The sequence below is a fragment of the Callithrix jacchus genome, chromosome 20 (genome assembly GCF_049354715.1).
Source record: "Callithrix jacchus isolate 240 chromosome 20, calJac240_pri, whole genome shotgun sequence".
Taxonomy (NCBI): domain Eukaryota; kingdom Metazoa; phylum Chordata; class Mammalia; order Primates; family Cebidae; genus Callithrix; species Callithrix jacchus.
The window spans coordinates 34808625-34827171 of record NC_133521.1 but is presented as its reverse complement, the minus strand read 5'-3'; the positions used below and the strand labels follow the sequence as shown (position 1 = coordinate 34827171).

The following is an 18547-nucleotide window of genomic DNA, read 5'->3' as shown; positions in this document are numbered from 1 at the left end:
ACGATTCTTTGATTCTGTGGCTAAGAAATAATACAACAAAGCCATCAGCATTTTTAAAATTTTCAGCCTGAATTTTGTAACAGCCTATAGTCATTTGCCTTTCTCTTTTCCAGTTTTAATATCTCTGTCTCTCACTTGGGTTTGTTGATTATCAATGTATCTTTTTTCTTAGATTATCCTTTAGACAAGTGGGTTCACAGGAAGGTTTTTGTTTCCTTAATTCTGTTTCAGCTTTGGCATGATTCACGATGGAGAAGGCAATCCCTGCAGAAAGGCTGAAGGCAATATCATGTCTCCTACACTGACCGGAAACAACGGAGTGTTTTCATGGTCTTCCTGCAGCCGACAGTATCTCAAGAAATTCCTCAGGTAAGACAGGTTCAATCCAGGGGTGCTTCTAGGTTTGGAGTGGTGACAGAATTGTGCTCCATAGATGTGAAAACAAATACACAGTGGAAATATCTTTTGATCTCTCAGTAAACAGGAAGACCAATTGGGCTGGTGACATTACTGTTGAAAAAAATAGATTGAAGCCTAATATTATGCTAAATGCTCTCCACATATTTCCTCTTTCAATCCCGACAGCAATAGTATTATCCTCATTCCACAGTTGAGAAATCGAGTCTTAGAGAGGTTAATTACATTGCTTAAGGTACTATCACTGGTAAGTTGGAGACAGAAGACTCACACTTAGATCTGTTCTGACTCTAGGCTCTGTACTCAACCATCTCTCCCCTGTGAATTCCAGAGGCTGCTAGGTATATTTTGTTTTTACTGTGACTAATTATTTCAATCATGTCAATCAGTGTGCAGTAGAGTATTTTTTAAATGCTCGAATGGTATGTGTGTGTGTTGGTGTTTTCATGAAGAGAGCATTTTCTTGTTTGACTATTTTGTTTGAAATGGCTAGAAGCTAGCTCTGTGTCCAAATGGTAGCCAAAGGGAATGGTAGCTCTATCAAATGCTTGTAATAACACAGGACCCTTAAGTTGCATTAGTAAAAGTAGGTGTTTAAAAAGTTGCACTATTTAGTTCCTATTAAACAATGAACCCAAATTTGAATTATAGATAGATAGATACACTTTTTAAATTTATGTTGACCCACAAGGACACTTAGATGCTGATGTCATATCTCTTTGACCAGACATTAGAGAAATTTCTTTGGGAATTGACATTCTTGATCCTTTTTTATAAAAAACCTGTACCATTGTATATTATTTGCAAATGTTTAAAGGATCAGTGAGACATAGACACAATGTATATTAAACATGAAGGTATCTAACCATATATGTGCAGAGGGTAGTAAAAAAATCAAGACTTTTTGCCAGTAAGCTTTGCCATGAAGATTTTCTATGAGTTTTCAATTGATTTGAGACTGAAATGATTCTTTCCAACTCATGTAAGAATGCAGTTAATAAATACTATAAGTCAAGATCAACTTAACATAGGTTGAATTTCTATCCGTATGTAGTTAAATGCTTTTGGATAATAGGGATAGCAGCAGCTTACTTTGAACGCTTACTGTGCTTTATGAAGCATGTTGCACTTTTCTCGTTTGGACTGTGCAGTAATCTTTATGAGAATATTGTCACTCATGAGCTGTATAACTTGGTCTTGGTTGCATGGCTGATTAGGATCCCCGTCTGTGTCAAAACAAAATTACACTTAATCACTGTGCTAATTAACCTCTATTTTAATTATTTAAGTAAGTGGAGATGAGGTGCTTTCTAAGAATATCTATGTCATCAGGACTGATTGTTGCCCTCAACAGGTCCCAGTCAAACATACTTGAGGGAAATTTTTCTGCCTCATGCCCCAGTTCATTATTCCTCTTGATTATTTCAAGAATGTTATTTCTTTTTGTCTGTAAGCTTTATTGTAAGGTAAAGTACATCTTTGACCTCTGCTCCATTAACCATTAAAAATGTGTGTGTGTGTGATTTAAAACTCCACGAAGACAGGTACTGTGTCTGTCTGGCTTATTTTGTACCTTTAGTGCTTTATCTAAGGTTTGCCACAGAGTAGGGACTCAATACAAATTCTCAAATGTTGTTGAATGAGATTGTTGATGAGAGTTTTCAAATATATTGACCTTTCCCGTCTCCTGTCAAATCCCAAGCCAACTCACTTGGATGGCTAGAATTTTCAGCATCTTGTAAAACCCTTCCTGGCTGTGTACATTCCATTCTGTTAGGTAGGACTCACTCTGTGGAATAAAACATAGCTTTGGACTTTAAACATATACCTGTTTCTCTAACTGGGTTGTATTTTTCTTTGCACGAATGCATTCAGAAGTGTACTATTGTAAATGGAAAGATCACAGATCGACTGAGTCATTAATAAGGATGTATTGTCATTACAGCACACCTCAGGCGGGGTGTCTGGTGGATGAGCCCAAGCAAGCGGGACAGTATAAATATCCAGACAAACTACCAGGACAGATTTATGATGCTGACACACAGTGCAAATGGCAATTTGGAGCAAAAGCCAAGTTATGCAGCCTTGGTTTTTTGAAGGTATGTTTGCTTGTGATTTCAAACTTACATTAAGACTCTGCAATGTGTCTGTGTCCCTAACAGTGTAAACATTTGGTTTGCCAAGGCCAAGGGTTAGGGTCTGGGTTATCTCTAACATGTCAGTTGTTGGGCATGATAATTAAGTGGCAATTTTACTGTCAGTGAATTATCCGGGCCTGTCCACATAGACCATGCCTGTTTAAACACTGCTTGACTGCCTCCTTGGTAGAAAATTCTTTGTCTTTAGATAAAGACTTTGTCCCTAGAAGTAAACCTGGGAACAATAGTGTGTACCTGTTGCTGATCACTGCTTTTGTTCTCTGTCTGTTCTTCTCTCTTCATTTGATACATTTATAATCATCACCTCCCAAAATACATCGTATGCCTTTTATAATATAAGAAAACTATTATTAGCAGCTAATTTTAAAAATATTGTGTATATATTCTAGGTATATCTTCAGTAATATTAGTGAGATTTTTGTGTCAAGTCTTCAAAGAATTATAAATTATACTATGAATTATAAAAAAGATAATGGGGAAAACACAAAAGTATAGGTTGTAGAAATGAGACACCTTGTTCCCCTTGGTCAAGAATGATATTACTGACAGTATTACAGTCTCGACTTTCCTAAAAACTAGAATCATTGGAAAGTTGGTCATTCCCAGTACGCAAAGAGAAATATGGAAGTTGCAAGTAGCTGAAAAATGCATGGAAGTTATGGAGGTTTATAGTTCCTCTTTCCCCCTCTATTCCTGTTCCTCTAGTAGCTAAGTGAGCCTCTGCCCCACATAAGGCGTTGTACTTAAAGATGTATTTTACTTTACCTCCATCTTCACAAAAACCCTTCAAGTAAGAATTATTACCACTTTTGACCTGGAGCTCAGAAAATAAATTCAACTTGCCCAAAGCCACAAAACTTTTAAATGGTGGAATTTAACAAAGCAAATCACACACATTGATGTTAGGTTTTCTCTTCTTCACCAGTGACTGGTTCCAGTCACTATTACCAGTGTTTCCTAAATTCAGTCACGAATATCCAGTCATTAATAACTACCTTCTTGTCCAGGCATAGTGGCTCATGCCTATAATCCAAGCACTTTGGAGGCCTAGGCGGGCGGATCACCTGAGGTTGGGAGTTCAAGACCAGCCTGACCAACATGGTGAAACCCTGTCTAAAAAAAAAATCCAATAAGTAAAAATAACTACCTTCTTTAGTTGGGTCATCTCTGTATTACTATTCACTCATTGCTTTTCTAGAAACCAATTCACATTCAAAATAAAAGTCCAGTCCTAAGAAATAACATCCATCAAATCATACATTTGATATGGGATTACGTATTTTATCTAATACAGTATCAATGCGTAAGTATTAAAAATTTTCCAGATGTGATTTGCATTTGTTTTGGTATATCCTTCATGACACATGGACCTTCCTTTCACAAATTCTGGTGAACCATATGTAAAAACTAACAAATTGGCTGGGTGCGGTAGCTTATATCTGTAATCCCAGGATTTGGAGAGGCCAAGGTTGGAGGATCACTTGAGCCCAGGAGTGTGAGAACAGCCTCAGCAACAAAGTGAGACCCCTTCTTTACAAAAAATAAAAACATTAGCTGGGCTAGTGGCATGCACCTGTAGTCTGAACTACTAGGGAGGCTGAGGCAGGGGGATCACTTGAGCCCAGCAGTTCGAGGGTGAAGTGAAGTATGATAGCACCACAGCACTTCAGCCTGGACAATAGACTGAGACCCTATCTCTAAGAAAAAAAAAATAAGAAACTGTTCTGTTTGCCTATTAAGTTGATGGCATCTTTTGGCAGAAGTAAGTAGCCATTCACTTTGTTGAAAAAGTTTGTCTCCTAACTTTGCCTCTTGTTCACTTTATTCTAAAAGAATCTTTATCTTATTCATCACAAATTGATTACATACTAACTATGCAGGAAGAGCACAGTTGATAGTAAGCATGATTTTCTTTTTTTTTTTGAGATGGAGTCTTGCTCTGTCGCCAGGCTGGAGTGCAGTGGTGCAATCTGGGCTCACAGCAACCTTTGCCTTTTGGGTTCAAGCAATTCTTCCACCTCAGCCTCCCAAGAAGCTGGGACCACAGCTGCATGCCACCACGCCCGGCTAATTTTTATATTTTTAATAGAGACGGGGTTTCACCGTGTTGGCCGGGATGGTCTCGATCTCTTGACCTTGTGATCTGCCCGCCTCTGCCTCCCAAAGTGCTTGGATTACAGGCGTGAGCCACCGCGCCCGGCCTAAGTGTGATTTTCTTTAGAAATACAAATGAGGTTCCTAAAATTACTATCGTTCCTTCAGAATCGTACATTTGCGGGTTACCCGTTCTGTGTCAGGCAGTGTGCAGGGCTCAACCTTTTTAAATTACAGATTGTTTTCTGTGACTCACTATATTTTTAAAAGACGGCATCTCAATCTGATGGTCTTTCCTGGGAAGCAGAGCAAAGGGAAGTGAAAATTCCAGACTAAAAGATTGAATTAAACAAGGAAAGGGAGGGTGAGAAAGACTCGCCTAAGGGAGAAATGATTTAATATGGTGGTGAGGTTAATGGAGAAGGTAGCATTGTTTGATAGACTCTAATTGTAGATTGTTTTCCCCACACCTTAGCTTTTGATATTATTTTTAAACCTACTTCTAACTTGAACCCATAGCCACACCTCTGAGGATCATAAATATCATCAGGTTCTAGCTAGAAAGGGTTTCCAAAACAACGAAATCCTTTACTCATCCTGTCAAGTAGAAAGAGTTTAGACCGGCTCTGGCAGCACAGGAAAGAGGTGAAAGCTGTCTTCAGGACCTTTATTGTCCTGTTACTACTTTCTCATCTTTTCTCCTCACTTTTCTTTTCCTCCAGGCCTCCTAGAAAGGCAGGGTTGCATAGAGATTAGAAGAACAACAACACCAACAAAAAAACTCTCAAAGCGTCCTCTCAAACCAGCAGATGCAATACATTAGCATGACCTGACACTTGGTAGAGATGTGTTGGCCTGCTGAGGTGCCTCACGCCTGTAATCCCAGCACTTCGGGAGGCTGAGGTGGGCGGATCCCCTGAAGTCGGGAGTTTAAGACCAGTTTGTCCAACATGGAGAAACCCCATCTCTACTGAAAACACAAAATTAGCCGTGCATGGTGCTGAGTGCCTGTAGTCCCATCTCTCCGGAGGCTGAGGCAGGAGAATCGCTTGAACCCGGGAGGCGGAGGTTGTAGTGAGCTGAGATCGTGCCATTGCACTCCAGCCTGGGCAACAAGAGCGAAACTCTGACTCAAAAACAAAAGAGAAAGAAATGTTTCATTCTGGCCTAAGGAATGAGAAATTTTGGGGCTAGGACCCAGAAACTCGTATTTTAACAAAAGCTCCAGGTGACACTGATGCACAGTCGAGGTTGAGGATCACTGGGTTAGATAGTCTTCAGTTTTGAACGTTCACACAGACACATACGCACACACGCATCTCTGGATTTGGAAGTTACATAGACCTAGTTTTAACATTTTGTTGTGAGATTTCCTACAAGCTTGGGGAAATGACTCAACTTCCCTTAGTCTTAGAGTTCCCCTTTGAAAGGTGAAGATTGTAATAGTTCTTCCGTGGCACATTTGTGAGGATTCTTCTCTTAATCCACTTGCATTACTCAGTCAGCAATACGAGTTTCCTCTGACCCTCTTCGGTATGTCTTCAGCATCATCGCCACCATCACATTTGACTTTCCACAGTGGCTGCCCTGGGAAAAAGGCTCTGGGGCTGGCTATTTTGGATCACTCATCCCCGTCTTCTCGTCCTCTCCCAGCCATGAGTTTTCTGTGTCTTCAGCATGCCAGACTTGATATCCGTTCTCATCCAAAGTGTTCAGGAAAATGAGTTGCTAATCTTTCTAATGGTTCTGTGTTATTTGTAAAGATCCAAAGCAGGATTCCCTCTATAACAAGTGGAGAAGCATTGGTGTGATCATTCTGCACTTTTCAAATGCTTACTGACTACATGAGTGAACTGATGCTATTTGCCAGAGGGTCTCAAACACTGTAACAGACTGATCAAGGCTTTCATGCTGGTTATTTTACTAAGCTAGAAGTGAGTAGCTGAACAAATGTATCCTCTTTAGCTGACTCTGTACCTCAGTAGCCAGCACAGTTACAACGCAGGAGCTCCATGTTAATGTTTATCTGTAGACCCGCTGAAAGGATTGGAAGCTGAATAGAAACTGTGGGAAAGATATTTTATTTCTTGTGAATGTTCTCAACCTATCATTTCAGAGAGCATTGTATTTGAAGGATAGCAGGATGAATGTATATTTTTTTCTGTCAATCAAGAAAAGTGACGAGACAAGTCTCAAGCATTTTAGATTTATCTGCCAAAGTTAAGGATGCGCCCAGGAGACAGGTCTATGCCTTTCTCCAAAGATGAAGATGATTTTGAGGGCTCCAAATATAAAGAGGAAAGGGTGGGAAATTAAGAAGTACACAACTATTATGTAAGAGGGGAGTTGGGAAAAATAGTTATTCATGCCTTTCTCTGGCTCAGTAACGCCGCCTTTCTTCTTACATGAGATGACATAAACAAATGGGGCAGAGAAAAAATTCAGTGAGTCTGCATTTTACATAAGATAAATATAGACAAAATGGGGCAGGGGCACAAACAGTCAGATAGGCGTTTGTGTCTGCTGGACTGCAGTGACTGCACCTGTAAAGATAAGCTATCAGTTTATGTTGCCATGGTGCAATTTTGACAGCTCACTAGGAATTTCCTTGTGGATAAAATAGGGAGGAAGCATGTAGCTTTTCATCCTGCAGCCATCTTATTTAGGAACTGAAACGGGGAGGCAGGTTTGTGTGACCCAGTTCCAAGGCTGACTTTTCCCTTTGGCTTAATGAGTTTGGGGTCCCAAAAGTTAACTTCCTTTCATGCTTCTTTCAAGAATTTGCCATCAGGATTAATGAATGGTCAATAACTCAAAACTTCCTAGTATGGAATCATACTATTTGATACTGTTACACTATTCCCTTGTAATGTGCCAAGTTTACTGCATCACATTTGAACTTCCGTTAACTTACCCCATGCACTCGCGGTCTAATGATGTTGTTGTTCTTGTATGTTTTCCAGATACTTCCTCTTTCATGTCTACAAGTCTTTGTTTCCTCTCCTAGTATGCTGTGTGGATACCCAGTGACGCTTAATTATTTTTTTTTAATTGTTGTTAAAGATTCATTTTAAATGTTACCTCCTGATTCATTTTAAAAGTTACCTCCTTATTTTCTCAAGGAGATTTAAAGATTTCTTTTTCTGGGTTCCATTTCCACCTTATGTGTCACTTTTATAAACTTGTGATACATTTTAATTGTCGATATACCTCTCTTGCCTCAGTTGATAACAGAGTATCTGCCATGCCTAGCATGTGCCAGATGCCATATCAGATACTCAGTATTACTTACCGGGCTTTACAGTGGTGACCACAGCTAACATGTTTTAGCATTCCCATTTCCTTAAAGTGAAAGACATTCCTTCTGCCTCCTCTCTCATCTTTCCTCAAGGAAGCAGGAGTGACTTATCTGATTGACCAGTTTAAGACCGCATCTGATCGCTTCTCGGCCTTTTGGCTGACATCAAGTGAAGACTGTGTCTGAGCAGGCCTGCCGCGGCACCGTCTCAGCATCTTCTCTCTCGTGCTGCAGGATGCACCCTTCTCTTCTGCCACCCTAGAGGTTGCCTGCCTTGAATGAGACTTGGGTTTGCCTCCTCCACCTACAAGTGTGAAGGGATACTCTAATGCAGTGGAGAGAGACAGTGTTAGCAGACCTGTTTGGCCACAGATCTCAGCCACATTCCCCAAATCATATTTATCGGTAATAAGGTTATTATCTAGATTTACATTTCTTGGACTCCAGTGTCTTATTTAGTGGTGGAATAGACAGGAACATTATTTATTGTCCCCCCTAAATCCAACAGAAAGGAATTGAAGTTAAGTAATCTAAGCAAGATTAGGCAGAAAGTACCAGTACCCAGGAAAACAAAAGGCCCAGGTCTTAGAGCGAATGAACTCGTAGAAAATTGAGGGTAAGGTACTCTTTCCTTTCTGTAATACTAATACTTAATCAGTGCGAATTATGTGTCATACAGTACTTTAAGCACGTGATACATACTAATACTTCCATACCTTTTGGGCATGTGCTGTTATTCACATTTTCTAGATAAGAAATCTAAAACACATAAAAACAAATGCTTTACTAAGCTTTATATGAGCAAATGGCAGAACTAAAATTGGATCTGGGTAGCACATTCTCTTAACCATGATACTATACTGCCTCTCACATTATCTACCTAGAAAAATATAAAATGGTACTAGTGCCAATCCCCTTCCCAAAAAAGGGGAGGGGAGGGGCAAAATGCTAAATTAGTACATCACAAAAGAAGACTTACACATAGTCAATAAGCATATGAAATGGTACTCAATACCAATTGCTCTCAGGAATGTATAAAATAAGTTACAGGATCAGGCATGGTGGATCATGCCTGTAATCACAGCAGTTTGGGAGGCCAAGGTGGGTTGATCATAAGGTCAGGAGATCGAGACCATCTGGCTAACACAGTGAAACCTAATCTCTACTAAAAATACAAAAAACTAGCAGGGCATGGTGGCACCCACCTGTAATCCCAGCTACTTAAGAGGCTGAGGCAGGAGAATTGCTTGATCCTGGAGGCAGAGGATGCAAGTGAACAGAGATCACTCCACTGTCCTCCAGCCTGTGTGACAGAGTGAGACTCCATCTCAATAAATAAAATAAATTACAATGAGGTACCACTACACACTGACTGGAATGGGGAATATTAAAAAGACTGACAACACCAAATGATACCAAAGACCAGAAGCAACTGGAACTCTGCATATTGCTGATGAGTGCATAAAGTGGTATAATCATTTTGGAAATGGTTTCGCAGAGTTGTTTCAATGTATAAAGTGAAACATACCATTACCCTCTGACCCAGCAAATGTATTCCAAGTTATTTACCTGAAATAGATAAAGGCCTGTGTTCATAAAAAGGCTTGCCTAAGAACATTCTTAGCTACTATTTGATTCAAAAAGCCTAAGACTGGAAGCAACTTAAATGATTTGCAAAAGGTGAATGTACAAGCAGTATTTGCTGTATTCATATAATGAAATTCCATTTGTTAATAGAAAAGGACAAACCATTGACATACACAAAAACATGGATGACTAAAAAACATGTTGAGCAAAAAAGTACATTCTGTATGGTTCCATTTATATGAAATTTAAGAGAATAGGCAACACTAACCTATTGATGACTGAAGTCAGAATAGTGATTGCCTCTAAGAGGAGAATTGACTGTAAAAGGGCACAAGGGAACTTTTTGGAGTCATGGAAATACTCTGTCTTGAATGTGGTGGTGTTTACAGTGGTGTATATATCCACCAAAACTCGTAGAACAGTATACTTAAAATGAATACATATTATTGTATAAATCATACCTCTAGAAGGTTTATTTTTAAAATAGCATCTGGGACAAGTCTTGGTGATTCCTACTTTTTAATTGTTATCTGTTACTTTTAAATTATTTCTTAGCTTAAAAGCTTGGGCAATAAAGTCAGACATACCTGGGCTTAAATCCAGGCCAACTGGAGACTTTACCTGCTAAAGGAAGCTGGAAAAAATTACTTAACTTAGAGCTCTGAGTCTCAATTTTCTCCTGAGCACATTGAGGTGACAGTCATTCTTTCCTCACATGGTCACAGTGATGATACTATGAGATAATTTATGGAAAACTCAACATCCAGTTTTCTTTTTTTTTTTCTTTTTGGTTTTTTAGAATATTCTGTTTGCTAGGTTCTTTCATGTTATTTTTCTTAATTCTCGAAGACTGAAAAATTCCAGTCTTTATTACAAGCAAAGACTATTTTAAATTATTAAGTTTGTCATTTTTATTCATATATTGATTTACTAAAAGATATTTACTGAAGCCTACTTTGTACCAGGCACTGTTTTAGGTGCTTGGGATAGATCAGAGAGAGAACACGGTTCTGCAGTCCTGTGACTAGTGGGGAAGAAGCAAAGCACAAAAAACTTTACAAATAAGTAAGTGCTGTTGTAAATGAAGCCACAGGCGCTAAGTAAGTTTGGAATAAGATAAGGAAAATTTGGAGTCTGATTGGGTGGTGGCTGATTAAATTTTCTAATAGTGAGATCATCGGAGGTAAAATTTAGGCAAAGACTTGAAGGAGGTGAGAGAGAGAGAGAGAGAGATGCATAGAGTTGAGGAAGTGGGACAGCCAGTGTAAAGGCCCATTTTTGGAGCAAGATTTGAGTGTTTGCAGAGCATCAGGGAGCCAGTGTGTCTAAACCAGAATAAGCAAGGTGTAAACTGATAGGTTACAATGTCAGGGAGATAAAGGGGGCTTGATCGCATACAACTTCATGGATGACAATTAGGACTTTGGATTATCTCCTGGTAAATTGACAAGACATAACAGGGTTTTGAGCAGAGCAGTGCCATGAGCTGACCTACACTGCGTTGATTTGGAAGGATCTCCCTAGCTCAGTGCCATCCAGCAGAACTCTCTATGATGACACATGTGTTCTCTGTTATCCAATATGTAGGCACTAACTACACATCAACCGGAAATGTGACCATTGTGACTGAGGAAGTGAATTCTTAATATGATTTTAAGTAAGGTAAATTCAGATTTAACAAGCCACATGTAGCAAGTGGCCATCATAGTGGACAATACAGCTCTAGTCACTGTGTTGAGGATAAACTGGGCAAGGTTGTGGGTAAAGTAGACCTTTGAGGCTTGTGAAGGGGTCCTGGCAGTGAGCTGTGTGTCACATGGCTTGGAACAGGGTGGTAGAAATGGAAATGGCCATAGATGTTCAGATTCTGGAAATATTTTGAAGCCAAAGCCAATATGATTTCATGATCTAGTGGGAGATTTCTTGATTGAATATGAGAGAAACAAAAGAGCAAAGATGACTCCAGGATTTTTTTTTTGAAACCAAGTTTTGCTCTTGTTGCCCAGTCCAGAGTGTGATGGCATGATCTTGGCTCACTGCAACCTGCAACCTCCGCCTCCCAGATCCAAGTGATTTTCCTGCCTCAGCCTCCCGAGTACCTGAGATTATAGGTGTGTGCCACCACACCCAGCTAATTTTGTATTTTTAGTAGAGATGGGGTTTTTCCATGTTGGTCACGCGGGTCTCAAACTCCCGACCTCAACTGATCCACCAGCCTCAGCCTCCCAAAGTGCTGGGATTACAGGCATGAGCCACCATGCCTGGCTGATTCCAGGATATTTGACCAGATCTGCTGGAAATATAGAGGTATTATGAAGTGAGATGGGGACAGTTAAACATGGGATAGGTTTTGAGGAGCCAATGAAGAACTTTCATTTTGGATGTGTTAAGTTTGGAATACTTTATAAAATTTGGCTTGCAAAAGCCATTAACATTTTCAGCATGTCAAGTTTTACTTGAAGGGGTATCCATCCTATAGAATACCACTGGAGGACATGGCCAGCAAGTGACAGAACAGAGTAATGGATAGCATTGGGACTCTGCTTAAAAACGTTGCCTAGTTCAAAAAAATCATATGCAGGCAACGTGAGACCTTAGGGTCTCTGTGGTTATTTTGTTTTCCCTTAAATTATGACTTAAGTCCGGGGAATTATAGATAAGGGAAAGTTAGTTGAATGTGCTGGAAAAAAAGAGGGGGGAGGTACAAGCAAAAAAAGTGCAAACTCTCATTTCTGTTTACTTTGAAAGGGAGCCTTCTCACAGGGCTTTCATGGTCGTCAAAGCATGTAGTTGGCTATAATTACACTTGACTTCTGTACTCCGCCACAGAAGAAATAACGTGTTCACACAGCCTGTCTTACTTCACTCTGGAATCCCTGTGTTTTTTTGTTTTGTTTTGTTTTGCTTTGTTTTCCTGGTTCTCTCCAGCTGCCCCTCCTATTGGCCTTGTGGCTTGGCATTGGCCGCGACATCTAGCCTTCCTTTCATCTGCCCTAGGGCCATTTTGGTGGTTGCCACATAGGCACTGGGTGTGGGTTATGGCTTTTTCCTGGCTGTAAGAAGAAAAACAATTTAGTTCTGAAAGCCTTTCTAAGCACAGGTTTAGTTGTTGCAGTGGCTATCTCTCATGCCTCCCATTTCACATGGGCTGCTCTGCACAGTGATTGATTTCCTCAAACCCAGGGTGACTTAGTATGACAACACATAGCAATGGTGACCCTGATTCACTTTGCTGGGAAGCTGCCTCATGATGTCTGCTAATGTCAGTGGTGGGTTCATGAATATATACATTCAGAGATGTATACATTCTGGCTTATGAGCTGTTTTGAGATTTGGGAATGGTACACGTACCCACATCTGGGGCAGCGGGTGGTGGTGGTGTTTCTAAGAAGTGTCCTCAATATTATTCCATTCTCTTTTCGGAGGAAAAATTTTATGGTCTACAAGACCAAAATTACTGTATATATCTCTGGTTTCCCTATGTTTTCTTTTCTCAGTCCCATGGAAAGCTTTTCTCATGTGTTTGTGAAATATGTCTAAGCATATTCTCGCCATATTTTCTAACTATAAAACCTACATTAAATGGAGGTTTGGGAAGTTAGGTGCCTGGTTCATTGCATTTTCAGGATTTCAGCAAGTAACAACAAAAATTTTTCCCCCAAAATGTACATGTTCACATTTTTACTGTAGGAAATAGAATGTGGCAACCAAATGAAGTCACTTTGACCTTTTGCAGTGTTTCAGGACATTTTATTAGTGATATAATTCTAAATAGCAACATTAACTGTTAGAACTAAAAGCAATCTGGTTCCGTTTCTTTATAGACTAGAAAACAGGCCTGGAGAATATGAGAGCCTTCTAATATCCATCAGTGGCAAATCCAGGCCCAGTGTGGTGGTTAAGTTACTGGACTCAGAAACCAGGCCAGCTTGAGGCCTGTCTTCGTCCCTGGCCAGCCACGTGACTTTAAAGCTTCTACGGCATCGGTTGCTTGCTCAGTTTTTTCAGCTAAATGAGGTTAGATGAAGAATCTGTGTAGTTTCCACCACTAAAACATTGGTAATATAATAGTAGTAGTTCCCTATCTAAATAATTCCACAAACTTAGTGTGAGTTAAGGCAACACACATTTTATTATCTTATGGTTCTGGAAGTAGGCAGTTGAAAGGACTAAAATCAGGCTGGGCACGATGGCTCACTCCTGTAATCCTAGCACTTTGGGAAGCCAAGGCAGGTGGATCACCTGATGTCAGGAGTTGAAGACCAGCCTGGCCAAAGTGGTGAAACCCCGTCTCTACTAAAAATACAAAAATTGTCCGGGTGTGGTGGCTTGTAATCCCAGTTACTCGGGAGGCTGAGGTGGGAGAACCCTTGAACCCAGGAGACAGAGTTTGTAGTGAGCCAAGATGGCACCATTGCACTCCAGCCTGGGTGACAAAAGTGAAAGTCAGCCTCAAAAAAAAAAAAAGAAGGAAAAAAAAAAAAAAAAGAAAGCACTAAAATCAGTGTGTCAGTAGGGTTTTAAAGGCCTTAGGAGAGAAGTTATCTCCTTGCCTTTTGCAGCTTCTAGAAGCTGCCTGCATTCCTTGGCTCATGGACCCTCCTTAATATTCAAAGCCAGCAACATTCTCCTGGGTCTTTCTCGAGTTATCATCTCTCTGGTTCTCTTCTAAGCTTCTCTTTCCCATTTAAGGACCCTTGTGCCTACGTTGAGCCCACCTGGAAAATTGAGGACAGTGTGTCCATTTCCAATTCAACAACGACCTCAGTTGCATCTGCAAATTTAATTCTCATTTGCTATGTAACTTCACATATTCACAGGTCCCAGGATTAGGATGTGAATGTCTTTGGGGGCCATTATTCTATGTACCACAGTGTAGCATGAGAATTAAATTATTTCATAGATCTAGTTTGATGATTAAATTGATTACATATTTGAAAATTGCAATAGAGATGAAGGAGGTGGCCAGGCATCGTGGCTGATGCCTGTAATCCCGGCACTTTGGGAGACTGAGGTGGGAAGATCAATTCATGTTAGGAGTTTGATATCAGCCTGAGCAGCAAAGCAAGAACCTGTCTCTACCACCAGTCAATCAATCAAATAAAAACAGCACTCATAAAAAATGCTTCATTTAGCTGGAAACCATAATTCTCAGCAAATTAGTACAAGAACAGGGAACCAAACTGCATGTTCTTACTCACAGGTGGGAGTTTAACAAAGAGAACACACGGACACAGGGAGGGGACCATCACACACTGAGGCCCGTCGTGGGGGTGGGAGGTAGGGGGAGGGAGAGCATTATGAGAAATACCTAATGTAGATGATGGATTAATGGGTGCAACGAACCGCCATGGCACATGTATACCTGTGTAACAAACCTGCACTTCTGCACATGTACCCCAGAAAAATAAAAACTTTAAAAAAAAAAAAGATGCTTCAGTTAAGCACACACAGGATTTTGAAAAAGCAACTGTAGAACATTATTTTTAAAGTTGGAAAAGCCAATATTTTGAAGAACTGCATGTGCCAGGTAAAACCATCACTTGACTTATAGTTCCTCATTTATCCTCGAGACTATAGAGTCAAGTACCGATTTTATCATATCGTACAGATGAGAAAACTGCAACTTAACAGGAATCTGTAACATGTCCATAGGGAATGAAACCGGGAATTTCAGGATGATGATTTGAATCAGACTTGCTTTGTTCCAGTCTTGACATATTCTGCTACAATGGTTATTATCACTATCATGAGAGACCAGGTCCATCCCTTCCAAGCCAGGTGTTCTCTAAATTAAATGTTGCTGCCCGCCAGCTGTTACTAAACACACATGAATATCTGGATGCTTTAGAAGCCCGTCACTTACGTAGTTGGTGGAACATACGATCCTTGGCGTTACCAACTTCACTGGTCTCTACTTCCTGAGTAATTTCTGATTTCAGCTACCCCGAAATATAATAATGTATACAAAATCTTGGAATATTCTTGTTTTTATTGTATATCGCCCTCACTGGCCCCTTTTTTTCTTTCAGGACATTTGCAAATCACTTTGGTGCCACCGAGTGGGCCACAGGTGTGAGACCAAGTTTATGCCTGCAGCAGAAGGAACCCTTTGTGGCTTGAGTATGGTAAACTGCATACTTACTGGTTTTTAGCTCTAGAAATTTGATAAGGCATAGAATTCAAACTGTACTGTCACCTTAGGATGGAATGCTTTGGCAGTATATATTTTATGGCTTCTCTGTATATTAACCAACATTACTTAGCAGCAATTATAAAGCTGAATGCTCTATAACCCAGGTAGCTCAATTGTTGAAGATTTTTTTTTTTCTTTTTTCTTTGTCTTCCTCTTTTAGATGGTGGCTTGGCTCAAAATATCTCTCTTTCAATGAGCTAACAGGTTTCACTGCATACCATTTTCCTTTTAAACTTGGTATATAAAAAGTCTCAGGGATCAGATGTCTTGTTATGAAAAAAATGACTGTCCCTCCAGACCAAGGCCTCTGCTACTCAGCTCAACTCACAGGACCTGTCATTGAGCTTCTGACATGCCCTGTAGATTTCCATCATGTACAGTGACTTTCCTATTGAAGGGTAAGGAACACCTCCACCTAGTGTGTACCTAAGGTCCTTTTGCTGATGAGCATCTTCTACACAAAGAACCACCTCCATTTTGAAAGATTATGGGACATCTCAATATTTTGAATGAAGAACTCTCATATATTAGTTTCTATTTTTCCTCCGCTTTCCCATAGAGTCCGGAGGGCCAGTTGTTGCATTTGGGCTACTAGTAAATGATCCAGATTTGGGGGATTCATTTGAAGGTCCGTAATAGAAAAGCTTTGAATGACAAGAGATAATGAGATGGTACAAGTTTGCTGATCTCAATTATTGGCTCTTTCTCAAGGCCGTATAAGTCTATATAGGAAAAAAATGGTCATTGGTCGTTTAAAGTTATTGGAAGGCTGGGTGTGATGGCTCACACCTGTAATCCGTACACTTTGGGAGGCTGAATGGGGAGGATTGCTTGAAGCCAGGAGTTCAAGACCAGGTAACATAGCAAGACCCTATCTCTACAAAAAACTAAAATATTAACCAGGCATGGTGGTACGTGCCTGTAGTCCCAGCAACTTGGGAGGTTGAGGGAGGAGGATCACTTCAACCCAGGAGTTTGAGGCTGTAGTGTGCTATGATTACCACTGCACTCCATCCTGGGCCACAGAGCTAGGCCCTGTCTCAGAAAAAGAAAAAGTTATTTCATTCCACAATAATTTATTGACTACTAGATATGGAGAACAGGAGGCTCTGTTGATGTAGAGATGAATAAAAACAGTTGTATTTCTTTAAAAATTTACAATCCAGGCAGATTGTACCTACAATCCAGTGGCTCATACCTATAATCTCATCACTTTGGGAGGCTGAGACGGGCAGATCACTTGAGGTCAGGAGTTCAAGACTAGCTTAACCAGCATGGTGACATCTTGTGTCTACTAAAAATATAAAAATTTGCTGAGCGTGGTGGCCACCCCTGTAATCCGAGCTACTTGGGAGGCTGAGGCATGAAAATCACTTGCATCTTGGAGGCAGAGGTTTCAGTGAGCCAAGATTGTGCCACCGCATTCCAGCCTGGGAGGCAGAGTGAGACTGTGTCTCAAAAATAAATTAAATAAAAATTGTAGCTCTTTAAAGAAAATGAACACTTTAAAAATTGAGGAGTTATGTGCAGTGTTTAATCTGATAGTGGTTTTAAGAAATCCCAGTGGGGACTGTTCTTGAAAATGTTAATCGAAGTGGCTCGTGGAATCGTTGGAAATAGAAATACTGCTTAAGTCACTTTTACTTTGGGAGCATCAAAATTTAGAATTTTGTATCTTGAGGATTAATGGATTCTTTTTTTTTTTTAAATTGAAAACGCAGCCGGGTGTGGTGGCTCACGCCTGTAATCCCAGCACTTTGGGAGGCTGAGACGGGCAGATCACGAAGTCAGGAGTTTGAGACTAGCCTGACCACTATGGTGAAATCCCATCTCTTCTAAAAATACAAAAATTATCTGGGCATAGTGGTGCGTGCCTGTAATCCTAGCTACTCGGGAAGCTGAGGCAGGAGAATTGCTTCAATCCAGGAGGTGGAGGTTGCGGTGAGCCGAGATTACACCACTGCACTCCAGCCTGGGCAGCAGAGTGAGACTCTTGTCTAAAAAGAAAAGAAAAAGCAACAGCATATGCCTGCATAGTTATTCGAATAGCTCTATTTGGGTAGTTTGTGTCACTCCAAGCAAGTTAGCTAGTATATCTTTGCTAAATTTCTCTTACTGAGAAAAATAGTTTTAAACTCAGTGCTTTGCAAGGATTAGATGAGATACTGCATGTGAAGGTCTCTGCACCATTTTTGGCACATGGAAGCAACTTAATGACCTGTGGCGGCTGCTGCTGTTATAGTTAGTGGCCGTTGTAATTTTGTCTCAGCCACGGTAGAGTCCCCGTGATTCCTGGTAGAAAAGATACATGCTTATGGTAGACAAAATCCTCAAATGACCCATTGCTTTCCCCAGAAAGTTCTCAATAGTGTTAAATGATTTCATGCAAACTCTGAAATGGCAATTAATCCAGGGGAAAGAAAAATTAAAAACAGAAGAATTAATCAGCACAAGGCAAGAATGTGAAGAAAGGAAGCAATATCTTAACCTAGACAAAGTGCACTAGCAACCAAGCCACACAATAAACAGTCCTGAAGCCAAATGTATCACAGGGGAAAAGTGAAGATTTGAAAGTCAAACAACCTTCCCATAATTCTGTAACCAAACCCCTGACTCCTCAGCAAAATCTGGCATGGTCCAAACCCCAACCCTTTGGATGTAATTGCAGAGGCTTTTAGAAAAGAGCAGTTATGCTAAGTCATGCAGAACTTGCTCATAATAAAAGCACTGCAGGGGAGAGGGATGGGGGTGGGGTGGGCAACAACAACGAAAAACAAAACAAAAATAAAAGAAACA

General features: G+C 40.3%; 1 protein-coding gene across 4 annotated transcripts in view; it reads left to right on the top strand.

The window, feature by feature from the left end:
* ADAMTS18 (ADAM metallopeptidase with thrombospondin type 1 motif 18) overlaps positions 1–18547 on the top strand; it is a 173104-nt gene that overhangs the window by 78733 nt on the left and 75824 nt on the right. For all 4 annotated transcript variants that reach the window (XR_013530523.1, XR_013530522.1, XM_078358380.1 and 1 more), the window contains 3 exons: positions 232–369; positions 2363–2516; positions 15588–15683. Coding sequence is in view for 2 of the 4 variants with exons in the window: in XM_078358380.1 (XP_078214506.1) it covers positions 232–369; positions 2363–2516; positions 15588–15683 (388 nt within the window). In the remaining 2 variants the exon portion in view is untranslated. The remainder of the gene's footprint in view (positions 1–231; positions 370–2362; positions 2517–15587; positions 15684–18547) is intronic.